The sequence below is a fragment of the Macrobrachium nipponense genome, chromosome 32 (genome assembly GCF_015104395.2).
Source record: "Macrobrachium nipponense isolate FS-2020 chromosome 32, ASM1510439v2, whole genome shotgun sequence".
Lineage (NCBI taxonomy): Eukaryota > Metazoa > Arthropoda > Malacostraca > Decapoda > Palaemonidae > Macrobrachium > Macrobrachium nipponense.
Window position 1 is genome coordinate 29,075,705 of NC_061094.1, and position 26,044 is coordinate 29,101,748.

Consider the following 26,044-nt stretch of genomic DNA (forward strand, 5'->3'; position numbering starts at 1 on the left):
AAATTCTTGGCAAAGAATGAAGACCCTCAGAACAGATAGTCCATGGAAAATTGTCCCTCTTCCACAGGACCCATCATTATGTCCAGTTATTACACTAAAGTCTTATCTTAACAGGACTTCTAATAGGTCTTCAGGTCCTCTTTTTATTAGAGAGAAAGGTGGAACCATTTCCTTAAAAGGCATCAGACAACAAATTCTTTATTTCATTAAACAAGCTAATCCGGATTCAGTTCCTCAGGTACATGATATCCGAGCAGTAGCTACCTCAGTTAACTATTTTCATCATATGAACTTTGATGATCTCTAAAAGTATACGGGTTGGAAATCCCCGACAGTATTTAAACGCGCCACAATCTAAAGTCTCTAGAGGCCCTTAAATATTCTGCAGTGGCTGCAGGAAACGTTGCCTTACCTGATACAGCCTAATTATGTAGTTTGTGAAGTTGGATATTATTAATTATCATTATTTTGACTATTATTACCTTTTGATACTCCCTCTCACCTACCTGCCTCGCTTGTATTCCCTCTCTTCTTACCTTTTTATATCAGATTGGATTGCTTATCAACCCACTCCTGTACTTGTACATAGTTCATTATTCATATAACTATATATTCATTACCTATGTTCACTTTCCTGGTGATGGTATGAACTTGGCCGTATATGTTTTTTACACTATTTACTCCTGTTTTGGGTATTGTTAATCTTAGATCATTAAAACATGATGGTAAGGAAAAGTTTCATTTTTTCTTTTATATATAATATGTTTTAGTTCTTATTCTCAATCTCCCAAGCTTGTATGGCTGATTCTCTGTTACTATTTCACTGGGCGACAGGCCAATCCCAGAAAAGGGATTTTGACAAAGGAAAATCTATTTCTGGGTGAAGGCCTGTGTTGCCCAGTGAACCCATCCCTCTCTATTCCTTTCATCACCCTTTAGCTGGCCCAAGCTTGGGTGCGTATGCAGGAATGTAGAAACTTGGCAGAAGAAGTAGGGACGAGCAGAGGGTGGCCGTTGTAACGGCTCCTCTCTGGTGAGGGATTTTGAGAGAGGAGAGAGCTATTTGGCTGGAGGTCTGTGGTAGTGGCATCCACTCGCCCCTGTTATTATACCGACACCTATGAAGGTGATCGATCCAGAGGTGGTAACTCTGGCATTCCATATGGCTTTTTTCTCTGGTATATTTAGCAATTATTTATACCTTGAAATGAGTGCTATAAGGGCATTTCACTGGGTGACACAGGCCTTCACCCAGAAATAGATTTTTCCTTTGTCAAAATCCCTTTTATAGCCATTAGCAGTGTGAACATTTATTTTCTCAGCTTCAGCTACAGCTGCAGCTTAACTTCAGGAGTACTACATGTATTTTCTTGCCAATATTTTCTCCATGCCAAATAAAGGTATAATGTAAAAATATACAAGTCCTGTTCTACTTAATTAATGTCATTTGTAACAAAACTGGGGTAATTTTTTACTATCGTACGATGGCTGAAATGCAAGCAAAACACTGTTATTATCATATTTGGTTCCGTTGTTATATAACTCAACTAACGATACTTTTATCATTCTCTTTTGCTTTTTTAACTTATTTAACTAGAAGATATGACAAATAAACAAATGGGGAAATGTTAGTATTCTTGTAAAGGTGACCTCTCTCTCTCTCTCTCTCTCTCTCTCTCTCTCTCTCTCTCTCTCTCTCTCTCTCTCTCTCTCTCTCGTGACATTAAAAATTTGTAGAACTACCATGTAGACCATAGTAAATGATTAGGCAAATGAAATTCCACATTTCCATTCAAGTTATTACATATTTGGGCAAAATATCTGGCAGTGACACTGTCTAAGGCATTGTTAACCAGTCTAGGGTACCGTAAGGTGGATTGTAGCGCCTGTAGACTTTTGAACTTCAGTTACCGCCGATTTTCGGTTACTGTCAAGCCCCAGGAATGGAACCCCTGTCAGTAACCAGGGGCTACCTGTGCTTGGTTTTACAATAGTTTTATCGCAAAAAGTGCATTTTATGATGAAATTGCTTTAAAAAAATGACAAATTTTCTAAGGCAATTTGTATTTTTCATAGCTACAATTCTGAGGTCCTAACAATAGGATAATTTCTAGCGCCTAGCTGGATCCAGTTAAAATGCAGATGAAAGCAAGGAATCTTGTGATATCTGGCAATGCATGCGTAAATTGGGTGAAGAGTAGTCAAAGACCATGCACCTACGCCTCCGCGTCAGTCTTTTTCTTAACCACCTGGGCGAGAGTTGTGGTTGACCTCTTTCGTCCTTTACCCGGTTCATTGCCCGTTTCGTTTGTGTTTAGTATGTGTGTGTGTGTGTGTGTGTGTGTGTGTGTGTGTGTGTGTGTGTGTGTGTGTGTGTGTGTGTGTGTGTGTGTGTGTGGCTTTTATTATGGCTTCTTCTGCTCCTTCTCGGCCTCGTGTGTGACCCGGAATTCCAGGTTTTCCATGTTCTTGTTTTTTGGCTTCAGCAGCGACCAATCCCCACATCACGTGTAGCAGGTGCCGCTCTAATGTTTGTACTATAACGAATCCTTGCACAGAATGCAGTGCATGGCCTAAAGAGCAGTGGAAGTCGTTTTGTAGCAAGAGAGAGCATTGGAGGGTTTTTACTCTTCCTTCATGGGAAGGTTTTTCGCCTGTTCCCAATGCTTCGTCTCCTGCAGTGCTCACACCCCATAGTAGCATTGTGCCTGTGTTGCCTTCCTTTTCTTCCATTGATTCATCGTTGAAAGTATCGGGAGGTCACCAGGCTGAATTTTGTAATGTTGGCCCTTCTTCTTCAGGAGTTAAATTGATTCCCAGGAAGGGGGAGGCTTTTTCATCATTCTCATTTATTCCAGAGTCGGAGGCATCCAAGATGGCGGCGATTTGAAAGACGCTCGGGCTAGGGGGTCCCCCGTCCTTGGAGGGGTTGCTGGTGCACTTTATGGAGGGTCGCTACCACCCTCCTCAGGCTGGCCAGGCCCTCCCCCTCCTCCCGGCCTCGTCTTCATGGATAGCTGAGGTCAGCCATCTTGTATTGCTCCGCCAGTGACTGTTGCCGCTTCTTCGAGTCGGAGGGAAGCTGTGGCGTCAGCCCCGTTAATGACTTCATGGGATCAGTCGTTTTGTATTCCTCCGCCAGTGGCGTCTGCTTCCTCTTCGGACCGAGGGGAAGCTGTGATGTCATCACCACTTGTGACGTCACTTCCATCGCTGACGTCACTCCCAGTCATCTCCTCTGCACTGCCTCTCTCAGCTGTGACGTCATCTCTACCACCCAGTTCGCTGCATCTCCCTTCCATGTCATTGGAGCCTTCTCTTGCTGATCTGTCTGAGGCTTTATGCCAGGCAGTGCTTAAGAAGTTGGACTCAGTTTTGGATGATAAGTTGGCTGCCTTGATGGCTGGGAGGATTGGAAGGAAACATGTTGCATCGTCCCCGCCTCCTGCGAAGAGATCGCGTAAGGAACCAGTGCTGTCTTCCTCTCCTTCTTCCCCTTCTACGACACGTCGGCGTATCAAGCGTTGGAAGGCTGAGGACTTTGCTCTTTCTTTGCCTACGAGGGAGGAACAACGCGGCCGTGTTCTTGAGAGTGTTGGTGTTTCGGAGTGTTTGTGTATCTTCCCTTGTGCAATCTGCAGTGGCTGCTTCGTCCTCTGCATCGAATCGTGAGCCTGTTGCAACCTCCCCCGTCTCCGTGCACATGAGGCAAGCGCTCCTACTTCATCGCCGTAAGGATCTCAAGGCGCCTGTCAAGAGGTCGAAGGTGGTGAGCGCGGAGTTGGTGCAGCAGAGTGTTTGCCTACCCCTCTCCCTGGTGCTTCCAGGAGTTTGACTCTGGGGGATTCTCCTTCAATCTCGATGTTCGGGATTCCTCTCCAACTCACGTTCGTACGTCTGCCATACCCGTCACTGTTCACGGACATGTTAAAGAGTCATCTGTTGGAGGGGTACGTAGTGATGTTCCTAGTGTTGTAGTGGATTCGTCACGGGAGCCGGCGCGTTGACCCAGTTGGTGTTTCGGGCTATTTGGCTGCTGATCCTTCCGTTAATTTTAATGAGGAAGGTGCCTTAGAGGAGCCTACACTTGCTTCTTGTCGTCGGTCTCCGTTGCCAGAGCAGGAGGAGGGAGACACGCAAGAGTTTTTGTCTTCCTTTTTGGAAGTTGTTGATCTCATTCGTGGGTTCAACAATCTGGAAAGTAGGACTCAGGCTCGGTCATCTTACACTCCTTCTTGCTAGGAAGCCTTGCTGGGAGCTACTCAGGATCCCAAATAATCTTTTCAACCTTCCTTGTTGGGGCACGTCCAGTCGGTCTTGCATCAGGTTAACGCCTCTGTTTCAGACTGGGACGGTTCGCTTCACTCTTCTGCCAAGCTACTACCCCCGCCTCTCATGAGACATAGGAAGTACAGTAGGGCCTCGATAATCGCGGGGGATAGGGCCCAGAACCTCCCGTGATAAGTAAATACCCGTGTTATCCTGGTACCGCCCCTCAAAATTTGCTTTAAACTGCCTACTTTAATAATTAACCCACCCAAGACCACTATTCCAATGTTTATAACTATACCTGCTTTAGTTCAAGCACCAAATATGTCTTCACCTATCACCTTAAACTAAATTCAGGACAGTTTCAAAGTTATTTTACATTAGTCTTAAAAATATATGGAGTATACATACTACTGTACATATGCAGCCTACTAGCCTATGGATTACAGCTAGAAGCCTACATACGCATGTGCTATCACATACCTGCGTGGGGCTCCTTTTTTTTTTTCTTACAAGGAAAGAGAGGGAGAGAGGTAAGAGAAATATCAAAATTATATAAATCATATGGGTAATCACCAACGATCTATGATAAAGATGGCAACAATTTTGCAGTGCAATCAGATGAATAGCTAATAAAGATAATGTTACCAGCAGCATGCAGCAAAACATCTCTTCCCTTCTTCACAACACGTTAATATATTACATGTAATAACCTTCATCTGAAGTTTAGGCTTCTTTCTCATAAGAGTAAAAGAATCCGTGCTTTTGGATGCCACATAATTAACTCGTTTATGGGTACAATTTAAAGAACGTGGCAAACACCACTTCAGTAACATAAAACGAAACGGCTCCCATGTTTACTATATGCCTCCTTTGTTTGTGTGTGTTTAAGTTATATGTCTATAATGTCACAAATCTATTGTAAATTCTTTCCTATCTTCAATTTCCCCTTCATCAGATTAGCAAACAAAAGTATATTACCTAACAATGCCTTTCTATTTTTATGATTTGGCTGCTGCACCAAACTAAAAGTACATAGTATATCTATTTCATGAATGAACATATTTATGATAAAAAAAACATGATTTACTGGACTGATTACAGCACCCAACTATAATATTAATGTATAAACAGCAAAATACAGCAATAAAAAAGGGATTTTGACGAAGGAAAAATCTATTTCTGGGGGAAGATCTGTGTCACCCGGTGAAATGTCCCTGTAGCACACATTTCTAGGTATAAATAGATGCTAAATATACCAGAGAAAAAAGCTAAATGGAATGCTGAAGTTACTACCTTCAGCTCGCTCACCTCATAGGGTGTCTATATAAACACAAGGGCGAGTGGGAGCCACTACCACAGATATTCTGCCAATTAGAAGACTCCTCTCAAAACCCTTCTCTAGATAGGTGCCGTTACAACGTCTACTTTACGTCTACCTTCCGCTCGCTACTACCACAACTCCTGCCCGAAGGCTTCATTCCTGAATTACGCACCCAAGCTTGGGCCAGCTAAAGGGTGGGGGATCAGGAGAAGAGAGGGATGGGTTCACCGGGCAACACAGGTCTTCCCCCAGAAATAGATTTTTCCTTCGTCAAAATCCCTTTTCTGGGTTCGACCTGTGAAATAGTATCAGAGAATTGGCCATACAAGCTTGGTAAATCACAAAATTTTATAGATACATAAGGAAAAATAAATTTTTTTTCTTAAAATCAAGTTTTAATAACCAATGTAAGAATAACAAGTTACAAATGGTAAAATAGGGGATCAAATATGACCAAATCCATACTATCCTGGGAAAAACAACAGGTAAGGAATACAAAACCAACAAATATGAACTATGTACATGTCCAGGAGTGGGTTGATAAGCAAACCAGCCCGGAACATAAGGGAGACAGGTAGGGATTACGAGCAAGGCAGGTAGGAAAGAGTGAGTATCAAAGGAAAATTAATAGCAGAATAAAGGAATAGGAAATAAGAGTTATAAGACTAGGCTGTATCAGGGGAGACAATGCTCCCTGCAGCCACTGCCGAATATTTAAGGACCTCTAAATTCTTTACATAGTATAGTGGCGTTTAAATACTGTCGGGGATTTCCAACCCGTATATTTTTTAAGATCCTCAAAGTTCATATTGTGAAAATAATTAACTGAGGTAGCCACTGCCCAGATATCATGGACATGAGGGACTGAATCCGGATTGGCTTGTTTAATAAAATAAAGAATTTGTTGTCTGATTCCTTTCAAGGAAATGATTCCACCTTTTTCTCTAATAAAAAGAGGACCTGAAGATTTTAATGTGACAATAGGACACAATGATGGGTCCTGTGTGAGAGGTATAATCTTCCTTGGAGCCCACCTGTTTTGTGGGTCTTCATTCTTTGCTAAGAATTTCCGATCTGGGGAGAGTAGAACTTCACCTGACGGGAGGAAATTAATAGGATTTGGTTCTCTAGAAAGAGCCGACAGTTCAGATATTCTGGCGCCTGAGGCCAGACTCATTAAAAATAATGTTTTCCTGAGAAGGGTTATATATGAGCATGATTCATTATCAGTGTCTGAAGCTAACTTGAGTACATCGTTTAAAAACCAGGAGACTGTGTGGGGGCGGTCCACCGGTCTCAGACGGGCACATGCTCGAGGGATAGACGAGAAGTACGAATCTGTCAAATCAATATTAAAGCCAAGCTGAAAAATCTTCCTTAAGGCAGATTTAGTCGTAGTAATGGTACTAGTAGCTAGGCCTTTTTCGAACAGGGTTCTAAAGAATGAAATTGCCAGATTTGTAGTCATCTTCTGGACATCTGATTCTTTTAGAAAGATGGCCAATTTCTTTACTGCTGAATTGTACTGGCTGAGTGTTGATTCTCTTTAGTCTGACTTCACGAACAGGAAGTTTAGTGGATCGACACTAGCATCTTTCTGTGCCGCAAACTTCATGAACTCCATAAAATTAGGGCATTCAGAATTCTTGAGGAAGCTGACACAGTCCGAGTTTGTACTATTTGAGTCAGTTCTGGATTGGGAATCCATCTGGGACAGAGATTCAAATCTAGTAGAAGAGGAAACCAATTGCTCTTCGGCCAGTTGGGAGCTACCAATGCTACCTGTCCTGTGAAAGATCTGAGTTTGTGCAGGACTTTCATCACGAGGTTTACTGGCGGAAATAGGTAAATCTTCTGCCAATTGTTCCAGTCTATGGACATCGCATCTGTGGCGTGAGCTAGAGGATCCAGATTGGGAGCCACATAACACGGAAGTTTGTGACTGGACTCAGTGGCGAATAGATCTACCTGAAGGCCCGAGATTTGATGGCAAATCCAACGGAATGATTTTGTGTCCAAGGACCACTACGACTCCAGCGGAGTTGTTCTGGATAGTGAGTCTCCAATGACATTTTGTACTCCTGCCAGGTGAGTAGCTGACTGGTGCCAATGATTTTTCGTTGCTAACGAAAAAATTGCAATCATTACATGATTTACTTTGCTCGACTTGGAGCCCGCTCTGTTTATGCAATGAACTATCACTGCGCTGTCCGAGACTAGTCTTACATGACTGTTCTTGACTGGAGCTAGACATTTTAAGGTCAGAAAAATGGCCAATGCTTCTAGGACGTTGATGTGGAACTGGCGGAATGTATTCGACCACGTTCCTTGAACCTTCTTGTACTGGGAGTAGCCTCCCCAACCGCTCAGAGAGGCGTCTGTGTAGACTATCAGAGACGGCGGGGGAAATTGTAGTGGCACTGATTTGAAGAGACTTCTGTCCATGGACGGAGACTTTTTTTTAATATCGGCGGAATCAGAGAGATTTTGTCTCTGAACTTGTTGTTGGCTCTTTTCCGCCAGACTCGATTGATATCCTTCAGTCTGGCTTTCAATAGAACATCTGTTATTGAGGCAAACTGAAGAGAACCTAGAATTCTCTCTTGGGTACGACGACAAGCACTTTTGTTCTTGAGGAACTGTCTCGTAGCCTTCGCTATCTCTCTGCACTTTTTTGGTGGGAGAGATAGTTTGTGTGCGGTTAGGTCCCATTGAATTCTCAACCATTGAAAGCAGGACGCCGGAATGAGACGGGACTTTCCCTTGTTATCTGGAAACCCAGATATTCTAGGAATTCTATCACTTTGGTCGTTGGTTGCCCAAATAAGCCAGTCGTCTAGGTAAGCTACTAACATTACACCTTGAGCTCTCAGCTCTTGGACTACTGACTCTCCTAGCTTGGTGAATATTCTGGGCGCTATGTTGAGCCCGAATGGCATGACTCTGAATGAGTAAGCTTGTTTTCCTAGTTTGGAGCCTAGGTATGGAGAGAAGTTTCTTGCTATCGGTACATGATAGTAAGTGTCTGTAAGATCGATAGAGGTGGTGACGACCCCACGGGGAAGTAAGGTCCGCACCTGCGAGACGGTCAGCATGCGGAACTTGTTGCATTGAATGCATGAGTTGAGATGGGACAGGTCCAGAATCACTCTTCGTTTGTCCGAGTCTTTCTTCGGTACACTGAACAGACGTCCTTGAAATTTCAGGCGACTGACTTTCTTTATTGCCTTCTTTTGAAGAAGATCTTTGGCATAGTCTAGTAGGTTTGTCGTTGGAATCTGGTGAAAACTGACTGGTGGAGGAGGCCCTTTCTTCCATTTCCACCCCCAGACCTTTTGATACAATACTGTGGGCCCATGGACTGAAGTACCAATGGTCCCGGAAGAGATACAGTCTCCCGCCCACCTGCGCAGCCTCACTGATTGGTTGAGGTCTTACTTCCTCTGCCTCCTCTGAAGCCCCTGCTTCTAGAGCTAGCTCTCTGTCGGAAGGCACCTCTGGCTCTGCTACTCCTTGCATGCTTATTGAAGCCTTGAAACGCTCCTTGTGATTCAAAGGAGGCGTTGAAAGCTGGGGAAGTTACCAGGCCGGTCTAGCTCAAAGGCTGTTGAGTCGGTTGACTCTGCAGTAGGACAAACTGTTGTTGTGGCTGTGCCTTAGATGTCGGAGGCTTGCCGATCTGGGAGACAGGAACAGCTTGTACTACCGTCTGAGATCCAGAGGACTGGAAAGGCTGGTATTTCCTCTGCCTCTTCCTAGCTTTGGATCTGGTCTGGGGGTCTCAAACTTCCTTTTGAAGGGAAGTCCCCAACGGACACGAAGGTTCTGGTTAGCTCTAGCTGCCTCGCTGAGGACGCTGTTAACCATGTCCTCAGGAAAGAGGTTGGCCCCCCAGATCGACGCCTTTATGAGCCTGTTCGGTTCGTGTCTGACGGAAGCATTAGTAAAAACATGCTTCCTGCAAGCTCGTCTAGCCACTATAAAGTCATACAGGTCTGATTGAAAAGCCTGTAATAGTGACTTTGTGAGGACCCAGAATAGAGGCTCCTCTGCAAAGGTCGTAGCAGTCAACTCTGCAGTGGTGACTGAGTTAATTAACCTACTCAGCCTGCACCTTGCTTCGAATTCCGCCGTGACCATGGCGTCCGGAATCCTAGGCAAACATTCACTGAATTGTGTGGAGGCGTTGGGATAAAGGAAAGAACACAGCTCTTCCGACAGCACGTAAGGTTGGCCGGATTTCACATTCCTTCCGAAGCCCCCCTACCCAGGCCTTAAGGGACGCCATCGAAGAAGCCTTGAGCGCCAAATTAACCTGTAAAAAATAACCAAATTAGGTTCCCCAGTGTCGAGGAATTTTCCTCCAAAGCCAAAGTGTAAAAAAAATTTCACAGAAACAACGAGGCGAGTATGTTACCTACCGACTCGTCTGTTACGATCTTCACCAGGTTGTAGCACGCCGTACAGGCTTCCGGGTGCCAAACCATACTTCCGTCCACAAGGATGGCACAGTTGGCATGGGATCGGCAGACCTCATGCCCGTATGGCATGTACAGGACGGCCGGACAACCCGTCACCTGGCAACGGACCATCTGTAAGTTGAAAAAGCAAATGAGTATCTTCAGATAACGTTGCCGGAGTTAATGCCGGTGGGATGAGAAAAATTCAACTAGATACTTAACCAGTTAAAAGGCGAAATTGGGTATAATTTTCAACTTACTTGTTATTAATAAAGCTCTGGATGTCTCCACCTGCTCTGGAATCCATACTTGGGATCGGCAAAGCTATAACAAGTGGAGAGGGCCTGATACGAGCAGAACAGGGGAATAAGGTAAAACCTAAGCCTGAGTCTGATCGCATCGAAGCAGAGTAATGTAACGTAACCAATTGTAGGCGCATTCTCTGAGCCCCGTTCCGCCCCCACCGGAGTGGGGAGCAGCGATAGCATAGAAGATGGAAAACAGAGCGGCGGGAACAACGATACGATAAACTCCGGTGTATACTTTCTGGCGTGTGTGATGGTAGACCGCACTATGTCGGAACAAATACGGGTCCGGAGACATACCAACAGAGGCTAAATAAAACATACTCTAACATAATCCCTCAAAGACTTCACCTACTCCGGAGTCTATAACCTTGTTATCATAACAGTAAAAACCGGCGGGGACGGGCTGATACGAGCAGAACAGGGAAAACGGGTAAAACCTAGGCCTGAGTCTGATCGCACCGGGGAAGAGAAGCAATTCTAAGGTAATTAGAACGTAGCTCTAAGCCCAGTTCCGCCCCCCACATGAGTGGGGAATAATGACAACATAGAGGAGAATAGACAACAAAGTGGCGGAGCAGTGGCACGCACAATCCGGCGTACAGCCTACTGGCTGGTGTAATGGTAGACCCCACCTGGCCAAAGGATCCACAGGCCCGGAGACATGCCAAAGGAGATTACAAAATTTATTAATCACCCAATCTCCTCCGACTATACGCTCTAGCTGTCGTTCATCGGTAGGATTACTTGAGCAGTGAGCTAGCTAGGCAGAGCCAGAATGAGACCAGGGCAGTGGGGGGGGAGTGAGTGTCTGGAGGAGAAAAGACGAGTCGTGATCGCCTGGCCACAGGAACTGATCAGTGACCCACCACCTATCAGGAGCTGTAACTAGCCTACCACTAAAGGGGGCAGAAGACGGTAGGCCAACTGACACCCTAAAGGGGGCAAAGGCCCAGGCTACACACAACAAGACAATCATAAAATAAATGATGAAGAATTACTGGAAGAACTGCGAAAGGAGGGAAGGGGAACGCACCCAGCTAAGAACCCAGTCTTACCCTCCGAGATTGGTACAGATCCGGTCAGGTAGGCTAGCATGGCCTCCAAAGGACATCATGAAGTGGACGGATAGAACTTAACTAAACCCTCCAAAATCGAATCTTCCGATCTGGTCAGGTACGATAGGTCTAGGCCCTACAAACATGACACGAGAGGGACTCTCTGTCCTGGACCACTCTCCCAGCAAGCATAATTGCCTGGCCAGGAGGCGGTAAGGATGGGGCCGAAAGGGTGGAGGGGCATAAGACTGCCTGGCCTACCTTCCAAAACCTAGCCTAGGTCTGGTCGGGTAGGCCAGGGAAGGGCATCGCAAGGACTTCCAACCTCAACCAAAGAAAATAAATATCTGAATAGGTTATCACAAAGGTGCATATAATCGATTGCATTACTGACTAACATTGAAAAACACACAAAAGAATGCATGCATGAGTACCGCGAGAGAGAGAGAGAGAGGAATCACCCTCTCCACAAAAAAACTGGTGTACTGCTAGGCTAGCCTAGAAGCCAAAAACACACTACTCGCGCATAACATATGAAAAATAAAATCGTACGTACGAAGGGAAACCAACACGCTCCTGAGGGGCTGAGGAAAACAAGGGAGCCACAAAAGGCTATTAATAACGAAAGATAAACGTAAAAGAAGAGGCCTCAGAGTACGTCAGGAGCGAGTTAGGACCTACAACGTAAGGATAAAATTCGTAAAACCAATGCTCCAAAAAATGACAGGAGCGAGATTAATGAAAAGGCATACGAAAACAGTAGTCTAAACAGCGAAGTGCAAACGATGGAGGCAAAATTCATCATAAGATAACAATTGGGAAAAAACACACGCCGCGAATGATGCACCCAAAATGGCGGATATAAAAGGATTGTCACCCCGGTTTGCGAGAACAAAGGGACCAAATAAGGGCTAAAAAAAGGGATGCAAAAACGAAAAATGGAACACTCATCTTAGATGAAGAAGCTTTGGGCTCTGGGACAGACATGCTTCGCCAAAAAACACTTGAAGAGTACAGCGAAAAATGAAGCCTTCGGGCAGGAGTTGTAGTAGTAGCGAGCGGAAGGTAGATGTAAAGTAGACGTTGTAACGGCACCTATCTAGAGAAGGGTTTTGAGAGGAGTCTTTTAATTGGCAGAATATCTGTGGTAGTGGCTTCCACTCGCCCTTGTGTTTATACCGACACCCTATGAGGTGAGCGAGCTGAAGGTAGTAACTTCAGCATTCCATTTAGCTTTTTTCTCTGGTATATTTAGTATCTATTTATACCTAGAAATGTGTGCTACAGGGACATTTCACCGGCCGACACAGGTCGAACCCAGAAATCTATTTTTGTCTTTTGTTTACGTTTAGAGTCAGGCGATGGACGTTTATTAACGAAAGAATTATTTTGGAATACAATTTAGTTGCTAAAAGAAACAAATTTATTAATGGAATTATTATTTTTAACTTTGTACATAATAGTTTGTGATATTATGATACAATAATTCATGATTCATTGAGAGAGAGAGAGAGAAATTTGTATTTTAAGTATTTTTATGGTGATAAGAAAAGAAACATCGATAGTGATAAGATATTTTCTTGTATACTGTTATATGTGATAATCATTGAGTCAACTATAAAAGTTGTATTGAAGCACAGTTTTCGTAAATCACAGAAAGAATAAAAATATGGCAACACATGTACCTACAAATGTCGGGGACCATCTTGTTCTTTTATTACGATAACAATAGATCAGTATTATAGTTTTTTTCTGTAAGTGATAAGAGAGAGAGAGAGAGAGAGAGAGAGAGAGAGAGAGAGATTTTGCTATTTACATTCATAGTATTTGAAAATTTGTAAATGAGTTTATCCTAAAAATGCATTTAGTCATGAAAAGAAGATGAAAACACAGTAATTAGTGAATCTTGCTCTATGATAAAATTCACGATTTCATTAATTTTCCGGGATATAGTATTTGGGCTCCACATAAAAGTAAGTAAAGTGATTTATGATAGAGTTTAGAGGATACTTATGTAAATTACGTCGTAGTTTGTAGAACGGTGTAACCACTATCACATTGTATAAAAATAGTATGTACTAACGAGACTGTAGGTTTTGGTGACGTCACGGTGATCATACGTATTTTTTTTCATGAATGAATATACATTTATGATAAAAAATAGTTACTGTACTATTTACGTACTACCATACTGTAACTACGTTAATGTAATCACATCAAAATAAAGTAATCAATGCATGCTGTAAACTTGTAAAGTGTATTTTTTGTCTTTTGAAAAATGCTTTCCCCAAGAAATTATTCCTTGAAGAGGTTTATTAAGAAGATATGCCATGTCAGGTTCGGTTAGTTGTTTTGTGGGAACAATCGAACTTCGATTGTTTTCCTTTGGTTCGGTTGTTCTACATGTTAATCAATTTGGTTTTTATTTTAAGGTGAGGTGATGTCTGTCCCGTTTCGGCCTAATAGAGTCAGTCAGTATCAGCCAGGAGAAGGAGTCGGTAACTGGATGCAGTAATCCAGCAACTGCGGAGTCAGTATGGGAGCAGCTTGAGTCAGTTGTGGACCTTCTACTGAGATGTCAGTAGTGGAGCGGCGACGGGTATGGTTTACCTGTTGGCCTCGACAGGAGGTGGATGTCTTCCTAGTCGGTTTGGGCAGTTTCGTCCCTGACGGCAGCGTGTGGCTGTTTTGACTACATGATTAAGTTCGTCTGTTGTTGCGACCTCATCATGGAGTGCGACTTCGTCTTGGAGTGCGACTTCGTCTTGGAGTGCGACTTCGTCTTGGAGTGCGACCTCGTCTTGGAGTGCGACCTCGTCTTGGAGTGCAACCTCGTCCGTGTTCTGAATCCTTGTGTTTAGGCAGTTAACCTGGGTTGTTAATTTCAACCATTTTTTGCAACAAAGTTGTTTCGGTAGCTCGCCTGTTTTTATCACGGTTTGGTTATGCTCGTGTTATGTTTAACTGTGTATGTTAGCCCTATGCTTTGTGTGTGTATTGCCCTGTTGTGGCAGTTTTTTTCGTTGGGTATTAACGTAATTATAGTGACAAAGCTCTCACTTAAGTACAGGTAATTGTTAAACTATTAGACAGGTTGTTTTTGCACTGTTGCTAGTAATTAGTTTTCTTTTTTATAAAGTTGCTTTGAATTACTTTCTAGTTATTTATCACTACATTGATCTGTTTAGTGTGCCTCAGATGGCTGTGTTTTTCAAACATTATTTTGCTGCTCATGATATTTGTAACTTTATTTAGCATGTTGCTGACTCCTTCTCAGATTTTTTAGTATTTGACTCATTTTTGTTAATATATCTACTGACTCGTTGTATATATGTATAAGATTTGTGAATATTAAACTTAGGTAATGTTTTGTAATGTTTTGTTTTTCTTCCTTCTTTGTTCGGCTTCAATCTCTGCCAGTTTATTCTTCAGTCCCGATATTTTTTAACTTTTATTGAAAGAACCTGATGAATCCAATAGTGGTTCATAACAATGGCGACCTTAGGCCAGGATTTGGACTGTTTGGCTGGCAGGTTTGTGGCGGCATCGGAGGAGTGTAAAAAAATATATATACATATATATATATGTTTTCTTTTCATTTTTTTTGGGTGTGGAAGTGTCAGGTCCGGTTAGTTGTTTTGTGGGAACAATCGAACTTCGATTGTTTTCCTTTGGTTCGGTTGTTCTACATGTTAATCAATTTGGTTTTTATTTTAAGGTGAGGTGATGTCTGTCCCGTTTCGGCCTAACAGAGTCAGTCAGTATCAGCCAGGAGAAGGAGTCGGTAAAACTGGATGCAGTAATCTAGCAACTGCGGAGTCAGTATGGGAGCAGCTTGAGTCAGTTGTGGACCTTCTACTGAGATGTCAGTAGTGGAGCGGCGACGGGTATGGTTTACCTGTTGGCCTCGACATGGATGGTGGATTGGCTTCCTCGTCGGTTGGTTTTTTTGGGCAGTTTCGTCCCTGACGCAGCGTGTGGCTGTTTGACGACATGATTACGTTCGTCTGTTGTTTCGACCTCATCATGGAGTGCGACTTCGTCTTGGAGTGCGACTGTCTTGGAGTGCGACTTCGTCTTGGAGTGCGACTTCGTCTTGGAGTGCGACCCTCCCGTCTTGGAGTGCGACCTCGTCTTGGAGTGCGACCTCGTCTTGGAGTGCAACCTCGTCCGTGTTCTGAATCCTTGTGTTTAGGCAGTTAACATGGTTGTTAATTTCAAAACCATTTTTTGCAACTAAGTTGTTTCGGTAGCTCGCCTGTTTTTATCACGGTTTGGTTATGCTCGTGTTATGTTTAACTGTGTATGTTAGCCCTATGCTTTGTGTGTGTATTGCCCTGTTGTGGCAGTTTTTTCGTTGGTATTAACGTAATTATAGTGACAAAGCTCTCACTTAAGTACAGGTAATTGTTAAACTATTAGACAGGTTGTATTTGCACTGTGCTAGTAATTAGTTTTCTTTTATAAAGTTGCTTTGAATTACTTTCTAGTTATTTATCACTACATTGATCTGTTTAGTGTGCTCAGATGGCTGTGTTTTTCAAACATTATTTTGCTGCTCATGATATTTGTAACTTTATTTAGCATGTTGCTGACTCCTTCTCAGATTTTTTAATAATTTGACTCATTTTTGTTAATATATCTACTGACTCGTTGTATATATGTATAAGATTTGTGAATATTAAACTTAAGGTAATGTTTTGTAATGTTTTGTTTCTTCCTTCTTTGTCGGCTTCAATCTCTGCCAGTGTATTCTCAGTCCCGATTTTTTTTTTTGAATGAAGAACCTGTAGAACCCATTGACGGTTCATAACATGCCAATAATATATAAGATATGCATTTTACTATGAATATATGACAATAATATATAAGGTAAAAATGGTTTTACCTTTACGCTTCGTCGGCGATCGCAAACAACAATACAATAATCTATGACATTATCGTTTGTATGACTGCGGTTCAGAGAAGTTGATTGCATTCTAAAAAAAAATAATGAAGTTCGAATTGAAAATTAATGTTTTCCTAAATGTTATTACTAATGTAATTACACTACTACTATTAACATTTCTAAAAGGTTAATGAATGGCAATGGTCGCTGTGAGGCAATGTAACTCAATGTTCACATTTCTGCTGGCCACTCGACTACTAGTTGATGTCAATGATGTGGAATTATTCCATGAATAAGGCTATATATTATGAAGATATGCCAATAATATATGAGGTGAGAATAGTTTTATTACCTTTATTGTCAGTTAATATCATAATGTGAATCTGTTCATGCATTTGCTGGTTATCGGACCCGGGCAAGGCTTAGCCTACCATGGACAAGCCCACGATGCTGCGATTCATACCAGCACTATAGACTGAGAAGTGGTCCAAGGAAAAACCTGTGATTAACTGATACCGTGATTGCTGATCCGCGACTAAGCGAGATCCCACTGTACCATGCTACAAACTCTGTTTTTGATGTCGCATCACCTTAAACCGGGATTGACTTTGCAGCAGGTGAGGTCGGTGGCTCCATCCTTGTCTCCACAGGATGCCTCAGCGTTGGAATCTACGGCAGCCTCCATGTTGCAGATGGTTATTTGGCTGGACTTCTGGTCTATGGTCATTGCCAAGATAGCTTCTGACAAGTCCCTAGAAGGGTTGGTGAGTGCATCCTTGCTTGCCAGTCTGTTGCAGTCTGGAGGCAAGGCATTTTTGTATATGGCTCACCTCTGTGTTAATTTATGAGCTAACCTTCTCCTGATTAGAAGACACACAGCTTTAACTAGGATGGAGAGATCAGTTGACACAAAGTCCTTCCTGGCATTGAGATCTGTTGGAGTCCCAATTTTTGTTTCCTCGGACTGAGCTCGAAAATGCGATAGTCCGGCGCTGGGCTGACACCAAAGACAGACATGTGCACCAGGCCGTATCTAAGTTGGAGTCTCGTCCACTGAGATGTCTTGCTCCTCCTCTCCCCCCGTCCAGCAGCAGTCAAGAAGATCATCGCTTGGTAGGCCGTCGAGGAGTTCGATTTTGGCAGGGCCTTCCCGTTTGACTCAGCCTAGGTCAGAGGACCAACGTCTCTTTCGCTCTCATTCCTTTAAGCCAAGAAGGGGCCCAAGGGGCAGAGGTAAAGGGGGCCGTTGGTACGTTAGGCACCTCTTCCTCTCCTGCGCCACGGGTGGGGGGGATGCCTGGTGGGCAATTGGGCCAAGTGGCAGAGTTATGGGGCGGAGAAGTGGGTGGTAGATTTCCTTCGGGTGGGGTACCTACTGCCATTCGACTTCTCTCCTCCTCTGTCGGACAAGCCGCAGCTCAGGAAGGCATATCCTTCAGATTTTCTGAAGTTCTTGGCTCTTTGGGAGGAAGTGCAGAAGATGCTGGACAAGGATGTGATAGAGGAAGTGGTGCATCCATCTCCGGGGTTTTACAGTCACATCTTCTTGGTGCCCAAGGCGTCGGGAGATTGGAGACCTGTGATCGACTTATCCATCTTGAATCACTTCATCAGGAAGACAAGGTTCAAGATGGAGACCCTGCGTTCAGTGTTGGCAGCCGTGAGGGAAGGAGACCGTGTGCGAAGGCAACTTCATGCTGTCAATAGACTTAAGGGATGCATACTTCCAAATCCCTATTCATCTGACGTACAGGAAGTTCCTTCACTTCTCTCTTGGGGACAAGGTCTTTCGAGTTCAAACTCTTATGCTTTGGGCTGACAACAGCCCCTCAAGTGTTCACAAGGGTCTCCTCTCTTGTGCCAAGTTGGGCCCATGCTCAGGGGATCCGTTTGCTGAGGTACCTCAACAATTGGTTGGTCTTGGCGGTTTCAAGGGAAAAGCTGCTGCAGGACAGGGATTGTCTACTTCGGTTCTGTCTGGAACTGGGCATCGTAGTCAACCAGGAAAAGTTGAACCTCGTACCCAGTCAAAGGATTCTCTACGTGGGCATGTTCATTGATACGACAGTGGCAAAAGTTTTTCCGTCAGATCAGAGATTGGAGAAGTTGTGAGTGGTGGTGCGCGACTTTTTGTCGGAACCACATCAGTCAGCTCATCAGTGGCAGGTCTAGGAGTGTTGTCTTCCCTGGAGAAGCTGGTCCCTCATGGGCATCTTCATCTTTGGTCTCTGCAATGGAGACTGGGAGAATCCTGGTCTCCGGCAGGGAACTCACCCCTGTTAAAGGTTCCTCTGTCTCTGGAAGTGAGAGAAGACCTTCATTGGTGGTTGGACGACTGGAATCTTTCGAAGGGTGTCCCTCTGCGTTCTCTTCCACTGGACTCCCTTCTGTTCTCAGACGCCTCCATCGCAGGCTGGGGGGCTCATTTAGGCGGCCTCATTGCATCAGGTGTTTGGAATTTGGAGGACAACCAGCAACATATCAACGTCTTGGAGTTGAAGGCGGCTTTCCTGGGTCTGAAGGAGTTTTGGGGGAAGGTAGAGGGTCATTCTGTTGTTCTCATGTCGAACAACACCATGGTGGTAGCCTAAGTGAACAAGCAGGGAGGCCTGGATTCTTGTCAACTTCATGCCTTGACCGTTGAACTTCACCAGTGGGCGGTCATTAATTCGGCAGAGCTCTCAGCCAGGTATATCCCACGCAAACGGAATGTTGTCGCAGATGAACTCAGTCGTCGGGATCAGATCCTAGGCACAGAGTGGTCCCTTCATCAAGTGGTAGCAGAAATGCTCTTTCAGGTTTGGGGGAGACTCATGCTGGACCTTTCTGCAACTCGCTTCAACAGGGAGCTGGAGATATTCTGTTCAGTGGCCCCAGTTCCTTTAGCGTTAGCAGAGGACGCATTCCAACATCCCTGGGACAACCTGGAGGTGTATGCCTTCCCTCCGTTTTGTTTGATCCATCAAGTTCTGAACAGGCCAATGAGTTCACAGGGTCTCAGGATGACTTTGGTAGCCCCTCTGTGGCCTCAGGCGGAATGGTTTCCAGATCTGCTGTTGTCGTTGTCAGAGGTTCCGAGGGAAATTCCCCCTTGGCGGCATCTCCTGTGTCAGCTGCATGCGGAAAGGTTCCACCAGTCAGTAGAATCCCTGTCTCTTCACGGTTGGAGGCTATCAGGTATCTTCTCTGAGTGAGAGGCTTTTCTCAGAGAACAGCAGTTGTTAAAACCGAAGGTTTGTTCGCGTATGAACAACAAAAAATTTATGGACATTTCTCATACAAAAACACTGCAAATAGGCAAATTTCCTGCAAATAATGGGGGTATGTGTTCCAGAGAAAAATCCACAAATACATGAGTCTGTGAATATGAGGAGTTGAGTGTATATGGAAGTCAAAGAGAACTATATCTGTTCAAACAACAAACCATGTCAGTCACATGTTTGTTACCACTCCTGACTCCCCTTGCTGGAGAGAAGTGTTGAAGTTACTGAGAAGCAGATTTATATGTTGTAAGGAACATATAGAGTGCTGTAAGAGTATGACTGTAAAGCTCACCCGCATCAGGCCAGTTCCAGCGTATGCTGTGTCTAGTCATCAAACTGACTGTAGGTATTGAAGAAAGGAAAATAGGGAATGAAAAGACCAGTCATCTCAATCATTCTCTCTTCCACACTATCATCTTAGCCAAGATATGAACTGTCCCTCTCTTCCACACTGTCATCTTAGGTAAAATGCAAACTGTTCCACCAAGGGCACAGGATGAGCTACACAACTTGTTGCGCAGCCACCACCGCACCCAAGGAAAAAGTGTCCACGGATCTTTGGGCAGTATCCTTAAGGTAGAAGAAAGTGATGAAGCTAGGAACTAGCATTCAAAAGCCTGTGAACAGACATGTACTTCTTAAATGCCAGGTAGGAACTTATTCCTGTGATGTCATGTGTTTCTGCATGCACAATATTGGTGACAGAACTTGACGTTGAGGAGTAGTCTCGCTTAATCACATCATGCAGCCAAACGAAATGGTATTCTTGGATACTTCTTTCTTGGCTCAACTTGTGCTAACAAAGTCTATGACACCTAGATCTTAAGTGATGAATCCTTTTTGAATGATAATACAGTGCTCTGACAGGGCAAAGCAGTAATTCTTGAGGGTCATTGATACGTAACAAACTCCTTAAGGTTAAGGGAGTAGGAATGGAAAATGAGGCAAATCTGTCATTGTGAACCGAGGGATTTTGGGTCTTAGCCACGAAATTCTGAAACAAATTCATAAGCTACTGACCCTCAAAACCCGGGTGTGTTTTACGTCATAATCTAGACCATGGAGCTCTCCAACTCTTCTCAAGCGAGCCAAGGTCAGAAGGGAAAATGTTTTTAAAGCCAGTTCCCTGTCTGACGATTGACACGGGCTCGAATGGAGCTTGAGTGAGACTACTCAGCACCAAAGTAAGTTCTCATGTAGGAGGTTTGAATTCCCTAGAACAAGACTGCTAAAAGCTCTTGAACCACATAGTGAATTCCCTGGATAAAGTGATGTCCACATCTTTCAGATGAAGAACTAATCCTAAGGAAGCCCTGTAGCCCTTGATAGCAGAAACAGAAAGAAGTTTCTGTTCTGAGCAATAACAGAAAGTTCACTATCTGCTGACCAGAAGTTCTGAGTGGAGAGAAACCCTGTTGACACCAATCACAGCAGACAGCCCATTTGCCCTAGTACACGGCTGACAAAGATTTCCCGAGGTATCCGGACATCTGAGTCACTGCTCTGCTAGAAAGATATCTTGCTCGTACATGATACTAGACCGAGAAAGATATCTTGCTCGTACAAGATACTGGACAGTCTCCAGCCGTGAAGAGATAAGTACCCTACCGATTTGGTGGTACCTCTCTACATGAAGTTGGCAGAGAAGGCTGTGCCAAGGGAGAATCTCTCTTGGCACTGATGAGAGAAGAGATAGAAGATCTGGGAACCACTTTCCTTGGGGCCACAAAGGAGCTACTAGGGTCATCCTGAGTTTCTTGGAACCCATCACTCTGTTCAGGACATGAAGTATCAGGCAGAATGGAGGGAAGGAGTAAACTTCTAGGTTGTCCCAAGTATGCAGAAGGGCATACTCTGCCCCAGCAAACAGATCTGGGACCACCAAACAGTAGACCTCTAGCTTTCTGTTGAACCGTGTAAAGAAGAGGTCTAACAAGGGTCTTCCCAAAGTAGACAGAGGAGATTATAGGATATCCCCAGGGAATGTCCTATGATAAGATGGCTCTATGCAGATACTTGCTAAGTACCCTACTGTCAACTTGTGCAATGAATGGAATTTGCACTGTAGACAGATCTCCTTGCACTACCAATGGAATGTGTATTGGCAAGAGAGGGGATGTCCTATGAGGAGATCCCTTATGCTGACAGAAGTTCAGTATGCTACTAAACAGACAAGATATCCTATGATGACAGCCAACGAACATTCTATGTCATCTTCATTTGAGGTCGATCTTCCAACTCTTACGTCCTTCATAATGCAGGTTGATGACGGTTTTTTTTATACAAACCTATAACTCACTGCCATTCCTTCCTGCCCATATTCCAGTTGTAAAAGGATAAGATTATAAACAACCTACTTTTCAGTATTTAAAATTTGTTAAAATTGAGGCCATTTTTTTCATGATCAAATCTCCCATGTGGTGCCTCATTTATTACATTACTACAAAGTGTTTTAGTACCTGTTCCATGTATCTTATGCAAAAAGTCAACAATCTCCTACAAATACTGTGTAGTTTCCAAATAGTATACACCAGCATAATGTTTTCAAGGAATCTGTACAAATTTATTACAAGTATTCCAATTACTATATGAAATGGGCAAAAGAGAGACTGACCGTGTAAACATCAGTTGGTGGGAGTTGATGAACATCTTTGGAAGATCCATGAGCACTCTCCACAGAATTCTCACTCAAACTTGATGGTATTCCAGAGTTTCCAGAATCTATCATAGTACTTGTCTCATGTAAATTACTTGTCAGGTTACATATTTTTCTTGGCATCAATGTAGTTGTTGCCAAGCTCTTGACCAAACTACCAGCTACTATACTGTCATCTTGGACAATCAAGGAAGTGACATTTTCAGTTTCTTTTACTTGCATTCGAAAGCTGGTTTTGATTTTTGAGTCTTTTGATTCTTTACTGTCTTTTGAATCTACAATTCCATGGCTGGTTGCATGTCGCTTAACCTACAATAAAAATTTCAAACATTAATAAACAGTACTCTCTATTAATAAAACACAAACATCAAATTTAATCAGTATGTGGAAGTAAAAAGTAAAATTATAAGTATCTGTGTGTGTAGTACCTTATATATGCTTGGGAACATTCGCCCACAGACTTTACATGGATAACGTTTGCGTTCTCTTATCCCCATGTGCACACCTCGGATATGACGATACAGGTCACTGCTCATAACAAAAGTTTTGCCACAGTCTTTACATGCATGATGAACTGAACTGTGCATCTTCCGCATATGATATCTGTAAAAGTGAACAAATTTAAATTAATCGGAAATTCAATGTTTAGTTAGTGAATTAGTTTACTAACAAAATATACAGTACATTATATAAGTAAAAAATTTATACAAGAGTGCATTATTTTATTACAAAAATCGTTAAGAGCAAAACATAGTTTTCCTTTTTTATATATATATTTTATCCAAAATAAAATATCAAACATATAAATGGTAAGTGAACACTTCACTGATATAATCCCAGTACATCATGAATATACCCACACAAATCAACTAAATCAGGCTCCACATCCATCAAAGTGGCCACACTTGCAACATTCAACCTATTATATCTTGCGGACAGGTACGACTTTCTGATTGTATACTGCTATTATCATATTGGCAAGTTCTTGCATAAGTTGGAATTCTGCTCCACCTACCCGTCTCCACCTACAGATTATGAAACATCAGATGCAGGCATGTGAATGACACTCTGCAGAAATCTGGGAAATACTGGGTTGCAGAATAAACCACATGTACAATCAGGGAGAGATTTAACTCCTATACATATGTACTAAATTTCGTGGCATTCTCAGCCCTCTCACATACCTCGTAAATATTTCCAACAAATTTTGTTCATCACTTTGCTCTAATATATTTACTTAAAACCTATAACCTGGAGTCCCATTATCTCTATACATGTTAAAAATGTAACCAAATGGCAATTCTTCATCTATATTTTCTCTCTTGGACAACAAAAACAACTTCTGTTTACTTATTATGATATCCTTTACGGACACAATGCCTCCCTCTAACATATAATTCAATACTTGTGTTCTTTTGAACACCAAAGCAAAACTTAGTATTAATACTGTATTTCCATGCCTTTAATATTATCAGTTGTCAAGGATTCACAGCTATGTAACAATGATGACATTACTTCTCCATCAAAAATTTATTTTTTATATATACATATGGCATTTGGCTGTTAGGCATAAAAAAAATTTTAAACTTATTTGCTACTACCTCACTACAGCTCTTGTGCACTTTGAAAAATCAACAAATAAAAGTTTTACTTTCTTAACATAACAAGCATAATGTTAATATTTGTTCAATACAAGTTCTCTTTTTTTGAGCACCTGCTTGACACATGTATGTTACACCACAAACTTAATTGGCTAAGAATAAAAATATAAATTTTTGCTAATGGATCCATTATTGATATACTTCTAATTTTCACAAAGTATTTTATTCCCTGTCTTGAATATAAAAACTAATTTGCTAATACACCATGAAACTGGGTAATTAATACATACAAAACATATTAATCAAGTTGTTCATATGCGAACAAACCTTCGGTCTTAACAATAGGATAATTTCTTGCGCTTATCTGGATCCGGTTGAAAAACAGATGAAAACAAGGACTCTTGTGATATCTGGCAACGCATGTGTAGATTGGGTGAAGGATGGTCGAAGACCATTCACCTATGATCACGCATCAGTCTTTCTTTTGACCGCCTGGGCGAGAGTCGTGTTAACCTCTCTTGGCCTTTTCCCGGTTCATTGCCTGTTTCGCTTATGTTTTGTGTGTGTGTGCGTTTGGCTGATATCATGGCTTCTTCTGCTCCTTCTCGGCATCAGCGTATGTGCCCTGGAGTTCCAGGTTTTCCGTGTTCTCGTTTTCTGGCTTCGGCAGCGACAACCCTCACATAACGTGCAGTAGGTGTGGTTCGAATTTTTGTACTATTACGAATCCTTGCACGGAATGCTGGGCATGGCCTAAGGAGCAGTGCAGGTCGTTTTATGGCAAGAGAGAACATCGGAGGGTTTCGACTCTTCCTACTTGGGAAGGTTTTTTGCCTCTTCCCCATGTTTTGTCTCCTGCAGTAGTCAACCCCCACACTAGTAGTGTCATTAATATAGAACACAGCCAGTTCACAAGCAAGCAATTCAATATTCCAAGACATATACCAATATAACACTTATTTTTGTTTCCTCCGTTCAAGGCTTCTTTAAGTTCTCTCATGGAAAAGGGATCATCAAGAACTGGAATATAAGATAAGGCATAAACTCATCATGTTTTATGCCAGAATACTCCATACTATCTACAATTCCCAGATTCAATAAATCTTCAAAATAATTCTTAAACACCATTGGGCTGGTTACACTCATCAGACTTGATATCACCTTTCCATTTATAATAGACTTCCATACAAGTTTATCATCATTTGATTGAAGAATCCTAGCCCATCTAGATTCATTTCTATCCCATTCAAGTCCTGTAGATACCGAGACCTCGCAGTAGTCTCAGTAATGCAATCAAAACTTGACGTCAGGCCACCTCCAAGATGTTACTATCTTCTATAGCCTGTGGGGCAATACCTTGTAAAGTTCTTGTAAACAACTCTACATCAATTTCTTTATAATTTAAAGTCTTCCTTGCATTATTTTGCACTCACACTTTTTGTGCATAAATATGCTGGTTAAGGGCAACTCACTGATTTACAAGGTCTTTAACAGATGATGTATTACTGCTTTTTACCAATAAAGTAACTGATATCGGTGCATGATCTGATCCTTCAACATCCTGGCGAACATGAAATTTCTTTATTAAACTTGAGCACTTTCTTTTAGCCCAATACAAGTCAATGTCTGAGACCAACCTTCTTCCCTGTCTGTATGTTAAATTACCTTTAAAATTTTTATCTCGAAACTGGAAGTTATTTACTATCACTAAATCATTGTTATTACAAATATTAATAATGGCTCTATCATGATTATTAGTTACGGTATCTAACCCCTCAGAATATTGTCTTCATCCATAATACAGTTTTTTCCCATTCTTCTGTTAAAATCACCCAGTATGATAGTGTTACCCAGGGAAAGGTATGAGCAGCGAGTTTCCCATGTAGAACTAGGCTGTAGTAGGGGGAGTCTTCCGGTGTATGTATCCGCTAAGTTGAAGATTCAGCCACCAAGCCATCATCAGCCATATTTAACTTTCATCATCAGTATTCACATTTAGCACTTCTTTAATAACATCACAATTCCTTCACAGTGAGGCCCTGTGCTAGATACATTTGTATAAATGTCAAACCCTGGTATATTTAAATTAAAATACTTCTTTGATTCTTGAATAAACACCACATCAAATTCCATTACAAAATTCAGAAATGAAATGTGCATGAGCAGAATTCAAATACTAAATGTGAAAGAAAAACTGACATTCCTCAAATGAGAGAAATT

General features: G+C 42.6%; 1 protein-coding gene across 1 annotated transcript in view; it reads right to left on the bottom strand.

Moving 5' to 3' along the window:
* The window catches only part of LOC135207394 (gastrula zinc finger protein XlCGF26.1-like), a 198,513-nt gene that overhangs the window by 29,657 nt on the left and 142,812 nt on the right, over positions 1 to 26,044 (bottom strand). Inside the window, exons 7-8 of the mRNA XM_064239124.1 lie at positions 22,652 to 22,826; positions 22,182 to 22,532 (exon numbers count right to left, since the gene is read on the bottom strand). Coding sequence (XP_064095194.1) covers positions 22,182 to 22,532; positions 22,652 to 22,826 — 526 coding nt within the window. The remainder of the gene's footprint in view (positions 1 to 22,181; positions 22,533 to 22,651; positions 22,827 to 26,044) is intronic.